This window comes from Dictyostelium discoideum, assembly GCF_000004695.1.
Source record: "Dictyostelium discoideum AX4 chromosome 5 chromosome, whole genome shotgun sequence".
NCBI lineage: Eukaryota > Evosea > Eumycetozoa > Dictyosteliales > Dictyosteliaceae > Dictyostelium > Dictyostelium discoideum.
In genome coordinates, this window is record NC_007091.3 from 1,907,803 (window position 1) to 1,917,802 (window position 10,000).

General features: G+C 23.6%; 4 protein-coding genes across 4 annotated transcripts in view; 2 read left to right on the forward strand and 2 right to left on the reverse strand.

Moving 5' to 3' along the window:
* The window catches only part of DDB_G0288751 (hypothetical protein), a gene marked incomplete at both ends in the record, with an annotated part of 4,978 nt that extends 3,834 nt beyond the window's left edge, over nt 1-1,144 (forward strand). Inside the window, one exon of the mRNA XM_631477.1 lies at nt 1-1,144. This exon is cut by the window's left edge and continues 2,488 nt beyond it. Within this exon, the coding sequence (XP_636569.1) occupies nt 1-1,144 (1,144 nt within the window).
* A 346-nt stretch (nt 1,145-1,490) lies between these two features.
* On the reverse strand, nt 1,491-4,060 carry ndrB (NDR family protein kinase; the record flags this gene model as incomplete). The annotated part of the gene is made up of 5 exons (XM_631478.1): nt 1,491-2,300; nt 2,420-2,629; nt 2,729-2,824; nt 3,394-3,652; nt 3,807-4,060. The coding sequence occupies 5 exons, from the start codon at nt 4,058-4,060 to the stop codon at nt 1,491-1,493; spliced, it is 1,629 nt and encodes a 542-aa protein (XP_636570.1).
* Nucleotides 4,061-5,118: 1,058 nt separating this feature from the next.
* Nucleotides 5,119-8,247, forward strand: DDB_G0288747 (myb domain-containing protein; the record flags this gene model as incomplete). Its single annotated transcript, XM_631479.1, has 1 exon — nt 5,119-8,247. The coding sequence occupies one exon, from the start codon at nt 5,119-5,121 to the stop codon at nt 8,245-8,247; it is 3,129 nt and encodes a 1,042-aa protein (XP_636571.1).
* A 30-nt stretch (nt 8,248-8,277) lies between these two features.
* On the reverse strand, nt 8,278-9,975 carry abkA (ABC1 family protein kinase; the record flags this gene model as incomplete). Its single annotated transcript, XM_631480.1, has 1 exon — nt 8,278-9,975. One exon carries the CDS (start codon nt 9,973-9,975, stop codon nt 8,278-8,280), a length of 1,698 nt encoding a protein of 565 aa, XP_636572.1.
* Nucleotides 9,976-10,000: the final 25 nt, after the last annotated feature.

Consider the following 10,000-nt stretch of genomic DNA (forward strand, 5'->3'; position numbering starts at 1 on the left):
CTCTAAACGTTTATGTGTTGCAGTGGCAGCCTCAACTAGAGATGGAGTTATTTATGATGGTAGAACTGTAGAGTTTTTCGCTCACAATAATGGAAAACATAATGCAACTCCAACCTATAAGGGTTGTAAAACTGCAATTTCAAATGCTAGAACAAAATCACCATACTCTTCACCTTCTTCCTCTTCTACTTCCACTTCCTCCAACTCCACCTCCTCCTCTTCTCCAAATCCATCAAATTCAATTGTACCTGTTGGTAATCTTATCTCTGTGAAATCTGAAAAGAAAAAACCTAGAACTAGTTCAAATAGTCCAACTACAAGTCCAAATATTAAAAAATCTCAATTAACTAATAAAAATAATAACAATAATAACTGTAATTCTCACAATAATAATAATAATAATAATAATAATAATAATAATAATAATAATAATAATAATAATAATAATAGTAATAACAACAATAATAATAATATTAATAATAATAATAATAATAATAATAATAATAATAATAATAATAATAATAATAATAATAATAATAGTAATAGTAGTAATAACAACAATAATAACAATAATAGTAATAGTAATAATAGTAATAGTAGTAATAATAATAATAATAATAATAATAATAATAATAATAATAATAATAATAATAATAATAATAATAATAATTTTCAAAACAATTTTAATCCAAGTAATAACTTGATTTCAAACAATTATAATCATAATAATAATAATAATAATAATAATAATAATAATAATAATACAAACCAAGGTAATAATCAAATGAACCATTCATCTTCTCCAATACCTTTACCTTCAATACCACCCCACATGTCATCAGATTACCAAGAAAACAATCAAATATGGCAAAATAATTATTCTTCCTCTTCTTATATTAATGAAATACAATCCCATTGGATTCAAGAACAACAAACTAACTTACTTCCACACCCTATGTATATGTCAAATCAATCACATCATCAATTACCTTTTAATAATAATAATAATAATAATAACAATATTCATCAACAAACTCATCAGTTACAAAACTTGCACCCACCAATGAATCATCAACAACAAATTCCTTTTCACCAATATACTAGTGGGCAACATCATATGAATAATCAAGAAAGTGATTCCTAAAAATAAATAATAAAGAAATAAAATAAATACAACCTTAATTGTAAAAAAAAAAGCTTTTTTCCAAGAAAATAAAAAAGCCTTTTTTTTTTTTTTTTTTTTTTTCCCATGTAAATAAAAGAAATTATTTATTTCTATTTTTATAAAGAGTTTTTTGTTTTTTTTTATATTTTTATTTAAAATTATTATTTGAGTTTTTATATTTATTTTTTTTTTTTTTTTTTCTTTTTATTTTTTTATAGTTATTTTTGTTGGAATTATTGATAAAACTTTGATGTGTTTGAGAAAAAATTATTTAATTGATTTTTTTTTTCTTTTTTTTTTTTTTTTTTTTTTTTTTTTGTTCTGTTTACATATTTGCACCTTGTAAAGAATCTCTATTATTTATACTACCAAAAGCTTCTCTACTATTTATACTACCAAAGGCATCTCTACTGTTTACACTACCAAAGGCATCTCTCATGGCATCAAAATTACGATAAGTGTAACCAATGAAAGGGATATCGAAAGAAGTGATCTTTCTTCTTGATTTTGATTGAACTGGTTGCATTGGTTCAGGTTGTTGTTCCTCTTCATAGTGATCAAAATTTGAAGTATCGGTTGGTGAAGAGAGTTGTGGAATGATTGGAGGTCTGGTTTCCCTTAGTCTTCTCCAATCGACACCTTTAAAGAATGGATGAGATTGAATCTCCTCGACACCATTAAAACCAATACGAGTCATTGGATCGGTGAGGAAACGTTCAATGAGATCTTGTGCTTCTGGACTTAAGTTTACTTCTGCTTTTGCTTCTTCCATGATTTTTGGTAATGTTTGTTTCCAATTCATAATCTTATGATAGGTTTCTCTAATTGATTCTGAACAAAATGGTGGATAACCAACCAACATTTCAAACATAATAACACCAACACTCCACCAATCACACTCTGCACTGTAACCATCTTTCATCAATACTTCTGGTGCAGTATAGTCTGGTGTTCCAACGTTTGAATATGCTAATACTCTTCTCTGTCTTTTCCATGAATCAAATCTAGCTGATCTACTTTGTGGTGTTTGATCCTCTTCTCTAATATTATTATCACCTTCATATTTTTTATAAATTTCTGCTAATGTTGGTACTCTATTTGTTTGTAAACCTGTACATAATCCAAAATCACTAACCTTTTTTTTTATTTAAAAAAAATAAATAAATAAAAAAAATTTTAAAAAAATTAATATTTTAAAAATAAAACTAATAATTAAAAATTTCTAGTATTTTATATATATTTTTCTATAAATACCTTTATATGTCCTTTTTGATCGATCAAAAGATTATCAGGTTTAATATCTCTATGAATATAACTAAGTTTATGAATTGAATGAAGTGCTAAAACAGTTTCTGCTATATAAAATCTAGTTGCATCTTCTGTAAATGTATCATATTTAATTAATTGTGTCATCATATCACCACCTGGGACATATTCCATAATTAAATATAAAAAGTTTGCATCCTATTTTTAAAAAAAAAAAAAAAAAAAAAAAAAAAATTTAATATATTAATAAAATTATTAATATATTTTATTTATATTTTTTTTTTAAAATATACTTACTTGGAATGAATAATATAAACTAACAATCCATGGATTACTTCCATGAATATTATTACTATCAGCTAAAATATCACGTTCACTTCTTACATGTATTGTCTTGATATTAAAAAAAAAAAAAAAAAAAAAAAAAAAAAAAAAAAAAAAATTAAAGTTGAAGGTTAGCAAATTGGTTTTTTGATGGAAAAAACTGGTAAAAAAAAAAAAAAGAAAAGAGGGGATTTTTTTTTTTTTTAGAATTTTAATTTTTGATTCGTCAAAAAAAAAAAAAAAAAAAAAAAAAAGAAAACCCCAAATTTAAAATTCAAAGATTTTGTGTCTTTTCTGAACAAAACGTGCACTGGTGGTTTTTATGATAAATGATTTGATTTTTTTTTTTTTTTTTTTTGTTATAAGCAAGAAAAGATAAAAAAAAAGCTCGCCAAATAAAACAATAACGATTATTTTTATCCACCTCCTCAAAGTTTCACGATTACTAAAAATAATTATGATTACCGAGGAGTGTGATACTATTATTATTTTTTTTTTTTTTTTTTTTTTTTTACTATTGAGTTGAAACTGCAAAAAAAAATAAAAAATTAAAAAATAAAAAAAAAAAAAATAAAAAAAAAAAGAAATAATAATAATAATAATAATATATAAATGAGGTTAATTATTATTATACATACTTGATGCTTTTCAATCATTTTTGATTTATCCAACTTTTTCATTGCGAAAAATTTGTTATTCTTTTTCATCTTTACCAATCTGACCTCACCAAAAGCACCTCTACCAATGATTCTGATTGATTCAAAAGAGTGACCAGTGAGTCTGATTCTTCTTGATTTAATATACTCTGTTTCTTTTTTATCCAATTCTCTTCTCTTTACTGATTTTTGTTCTTCTCTTAAATTTAATTCTTCCATTTTTTTCTCTAAAAAGCATCGTCTATTTTATTATCAATATTTTGGTTGTTTTTTTTTTATTTGTTTCAAAAAAAGGAAAAAAAAAAAAAAAAAAGAAAAAGAACAAAAAAAAAAAAAATAGAATTATTAATATAATTATAAAAATTATTATTTTAAAACAAATATTAAATAATTACCTATCATCTCTTTCTTTTAATGATTTAAAAAGTGATGTATAATATTGTTCAATTGAAACTTTGGTTGCCATGGCAGCCTCTAATGTTTCTTTTGAAAAGTTTATATCTTCCTCTTCTTCTTCATATTCCTCTTCATCATATTCTTCTTCTTCCTCATCTTCAACTCCTTGATTTGGCTGTTCGCTTTCATCTTGTTGTTCTTCTTGTTGTTGCTGTTGAAGACTTAAAGATTCTAACTTCCTCTCCACATTCATATTGAAATATTGACTATTCTTTTTTTTTTTTTTTTTTTTTTTGACTATTATAATATAGATTTTTTTTTTTTTTTATGATGTTATATTATTATTTTTTTATATTATTTTTATTTTTTTTTTTTTTTTTTTTTTTTTTTTTTAATGATTATGGTTGATTATACAAAAATAGAAATACAAAAGGAATAAAAAAAGTCTGTTTTTTTTTTTATTTTTTTATTTTTTTTTTTTTTTTTTTAATTATAATACAAAATAAAATAAATATGTACAATAGTTGGTTTCTTATTAATTAAATTATAAAAAAAAAAAAAAAAAAAAAAATTTTATTTTTTTTTTTTTAAAAAAAGAAAAAAAAAAAAAAAAAATCAAAAAAAAAAAAAAAAAAAAAAAAAATAAAAATAAAAAAAATAAAAATAAAAAAAGTAATTTATCATTTTTAAAGTGTAAATTTTTATAATAATAATCTTTTTTTATATAAATATGAAATATCGAATCTTTGAAATTCAACATCGATTGCATTATTCTTATTTTCTATAATTAAAAAAATAAAAAAATAAAAAAATAAAAAAATAAAAAAATAAAAAAAATAAATAAAAAAAAAATAAAAAAAATAAAAAAAAATAAAATAAAAAAAAAAAAAAAATTACAACTATTTAAATCCATTTATTTATAACTAAATAAGTATTTTTTTTTTTTTTTTTTAATCTATTTTTTAATTATCATTATTTATTTTTTTTTTTTTTTTTTCAAATTATTTTATTTGGGTAATTTTAAAAAAATAAAATTAAAAAAAAAAAAAAATCAACATTTACCATATTTACAAAGGATTTACTATGTTTGGGAAAAAAAAAAAAAAAAAAAAAAAAAAAAAAAAAGTAATAATATATTATTATTCAAAAATTTTTTTCATTTTATTTTTTTATTTTTTTTAATTTTTTTATTTTTTTTTTGAAATTTTTTTTTTTTTGAAATTTTTAAATTTTCAATTCAAGTGGTGGAGAGAAATAATAATTCAAATAAAATATATTATATGTAAATAATTAAAAAAAAAAATAAAAAAAATGTCAGATGTAAGAGATATTTTAGTTGGAGTATCTAGTGCAGTTGGTAATAAAGTTGATAATACATCAACAGCAGTTGAATCAATTTTAACAAATTCAAATACAACACCAAAACGACCACCTAAAGATACACCAAAGACAACAATGGAGAAATTACAACAAACTTTAAAGAATTTAGAGGGAGAAACATTAACATTTGCTCCATCGACTTTAACCAAATCAGGATTAAAAGAAAAAAGAAAAATTAAAACCAATTGGGATAGAAAAGGATTTAGAAACAATTCAAGACCAAACAATGATGGTTTAGTATTATATCATTGGGTTAAATCTACAGCCAATGAAAAGGCAACATCAATCGATTATAAATTTTCAAAATTCAATAAAAAAATGGAGATATTATTCTATAATGAAGAAGAGTATGATTTATATTTACGTGATGAAAAGTGGTCCAGAGAAGATACTGATCAATTATTAGAATTATGTAAAAGATATGATACAAGATTCATTATTATAGCTGATAGATTTGGTGAAAATAATATAAATAATAATAATAACAATACATCAAAAAAAACAGTTGAAGAATTAAAAGAAAGATATTATAGAATTCAATCTAAATTAATTGAACTTCGTACAAAAGCAGAGGAAGATCCATTTCAAAATCCTTTAACAACTTATATATTCAATAAAGTTTATGAAACTGAAAGAAAAATACAAAGTGATAAACTTTTTCATCTCTCAAAAGAAGAGGTTGCAGAGGAGGAACAATTGGTTGAAAAATATAATAGTATTGAAAATCATCTTTTAAAACATAGTAAAGAGAGTAAATCAATTTTAAAAATATCTCAAATTGCAACTTCAAATGGTCCTTTAAAACATTATTCACCAAATGATTTATTAAGAGGTAATAATCAATCTTCAAATACAATTTCATCTTCAAATAGTATAAATTCATCTTCTTCATCATCGTCATCATCATCTTTAAATAAAAAGAATAAAAGAAAACATTCAGAAATTGAAATAACAGAATCAAATAAAGATAAAATAGAATTAAATAATAATAATAATAATGATAGTAATAATAGTAATGGTATTGGTGGTAATGAGGAGAATGCACAAATTACAATGAATTCTAGACAAGGTGCTAGAATTGAATCAACATTATTTGATCTTCATATTGGCAGACCACAAAATAATTTCTCAAAGTTATATTATAATGATTTGAAAGAGGATATTTTAATTTTATTAGATCTTCAAAAATATTTTATGGAAAAACGTTATCATTGTGAAATTTTAAAATCACAAAAAGAACATTTAGAGAAAGAAATTGAGGCATTAACTTTAACTATACCTGCTGAAGCTTTAGCATTACATGTTGATGAAGAAAATGAAACAATTCAAAATAATACAGATTCTGAAACTAGTAGTTCTTCATCAAGTCGTCATCATCATCATTCTTCTTCATCATCATCTTCTTCAAATCGTCATAATCATCATAGTTATTCACATCATCAAACTCATAGTCATAATAATAATATTATTAATAACAATAATAATAATAATAATATTAATAATAATATTAATAATAATAATAATAACAATAATATTAATATTAATAATATTAATAATAATACAATAACGCACCATAATTCAGATAAATCATTATCAGGATTATCGTCATCATCATCATCATCATCATCATCATCAACAACAACAACAACAACAACAACAACACCATTTCAAATTTATAGTGGATCATTCCCAGAGAAATCAAAAGAAACAATTACACCATCAACAGAGAAACCATCATCAAAATCACATAAGAAATCACATAGTGGTGGTGGTAGTCATTCAACAACACCAACCACACCTTCATCAAATAGTGGTGGTAGTACCACTAATAATACTACTACTATTACAAATATAACTACACCAATAATGAAATCAGTTAATATTGGACCACAATCAAATAATTCACATACACCAAATATTATTGCATCACCAATGGGTAGTGTTGGAATTACTTCACCACCAATTGGTGGTAATAGTATTGTTGGAATTAATTCACCACAAATAATACCAAATTTATCATCACCACCACCATCATCATCATCATCAATTACATCAGTCTCATCAACTTCACCAACCACTTTAGCTATTAATTCTGAAAAGAAACCAGAAGGTACAAGTGGAGTTGGAGCATTTGGTAATTTAGATAGTTTTATAACTCAAAGTTTAAATAACTCAATTATTCAACAAAAAGAATTGACAAAGAAATTAGCAAAAGAGAAAAGACAACAAGAGAAATTAGATAAAAAAGCAGCTGCTAATAGTAAAAAAGAAAAAAAAGAAAAAAAATCATCATCATCATCGTCATCAACAACATCTTCAACACCTGCAACACCATCATCAACTTTATCAACTTCAACTCAATTTACTACACCACTTCCACCAACTATGAATATAAATTCACCCCCAATCAATTCAATCACTACTGCTGTTACTATACCCACTACAAATAATACTACTACCACCACCACCACCACATTATCTTCACCCACAACAGGTACTGCTGGAACATCACCAACAAGTAGTAGTAAAAAAGAGAAAAAACAAACACCAACAAAAGAGAAAAAAGAAAAAAAAGAAAAAAAAGAAAAAGAACCAAAAGAAAAGAAAGAAAGAAAGAAAAGAGAACCAAAAGCTTCAAAAACTACAACAACAACAACAACACCAACACCAACAGTAAATACACCTATAACAGCATCAACTTTAACACCAAACTTATCAACACCACAACAAATTTCAATTACAACACCAATTACAGCATCACCAATGCCAACTCAAATGTTAACACAAGTACCAATGATAGCACCAATTTCAATGTCACCAGTTATGACAAGTCCACAATTTACACCACAAATGCAACAACTTTATTTACAACAACAAGCTCAACAACAAGCTCAATTTGTTCAACAACAACAATTTTTAATTCAACAACAACAACAACAACTTTTACAACAATCTCAACAACAAGCTCAACAACTTTTACAACAACAACAACAAGCTCAACAACAATTACAACAACAACAACAAATTCAATCACCTCAACCTCCTCAACCACCAAATTAATTAAATAAAATCTTTTCTTTTTTCTCTTTTTTATTTATAATTTTTATAAAAAATATTTTTAAAATGATTAAAAATTAAAGTTGAATTTATATTTGATTTTAATTTTGAACAAACTAAATAACAACCAGATAATTTACGATGTAATGAATAAGTTTCTTCTGGAGGTGGTTTTAATCTATTTTTTAACATTGTTGGTATAAGTTGACTAATTCTTTTTGCAATTTGTTTTTCATTAAATGGATAAGTTTTTAAATTATTTTCTTTATAATATAATTTTGAAAAAGGTTCAGATAAAATTAAAATTGATTTAGCTTGAGCATCATTCATTTGTTTATTTTCATCACCAGTTAAATAACCCAATTTTAAAGAGTATTCTAAAATTTGATTTATATCTCTATTAACACCACCTTCAATTGATTTTAAATAGTTGAATAAAAATTCAGATTTATAATTTCTACATGCTCCAAAATCTAGTAAATTAATTCTCTTATTTTCAAAATCAACTACGAAATTGGTCCAATTAGGATCGACTTGCATAAAATTAAATTCAAATAATTCTGCTAAACAAAGTGATAAAATATTTTTTGATATCCAATCACGAGTTTCTTGATTATGATTTTCTATTGTAATTTTATCAATTGAAGTACCATGTACAAATTCTGTAGTTAAAATACGTTTAGTCGTTAATTCCATGATTACATTTGGTACATATAAATCTTTTAAATATTTAAAACTACCATTGGTGCCACTATTGATGCTACTCTCTAAAAGTGATTTAAATTTTAATTGATTTGAAGCTTCATTTAAGTAATCAGTTTCTAATAATAATTCAGATCTTGCAGATTCTAATGATTTTTCAATGTATGCTGTTTCTGGTACAATCATTTTTAAAAGTGATGATAGATTTTTAATATCACTTGTGATTGAATCGGCTACACCTGGATATTGAACTTTGACAGCCACTTCTTTACCATCCAATGTAATGGCTCTATGTACTTGGCCAATTGATGCTGCTGCAATTGGATCATCTTGAAAGAGTTGGAATTTACTACGCCAATTCTCACCCAATTCATTTGACATTGTATTATATAATTGTTCTAATGGTATTGGATTTGCATTCTTTCTAACACGATCTAATATCTCTACAAATTTTGGTGGTAAAAATGATTCATCTTGTATACTTAACACTTGTCCAATCTTTAATGCTGCTCCTCTCATTCTTGAAAATGATTCTGCCATTCTTTCTGCATTTGTATCTGTAAATATTGCACTATATGATGATGATGGTGATGATGATGACGATGAAGAGTCAATTGTTCTTTTTGTTTTTTCACCTAAAAATCCAGCTCCAACACCAACTGCTAATTTTGTAAATTCCCAAAATCTTGATGTTTGACTTGATGGAATCTTATGACCTTTTGATTTTATATAATTTAATTCTGGATTTTTATTTTCATTTAAAAAATCTTTTTTTTCATCAAATATTAAATTATCTTCATCATCATCATCATTATCATTATTAATCTTTTTTTCATTTAAATTATCTTTTAAATCTTTTAAATCTTTAAATTTATCTTTTAATGATATATTATTATTATTATTATTTAAACTATTTAAATTATTTATAAAAACTGATGATGTTTGTCTAGTTTTATTTTTCATCATTGATAAAATTACATTTTTACCACCATATGCAACTTGAATTAAATCATTTAATCTTCCTCCCATCTTTTTATTTTTAATTTCACTTTTG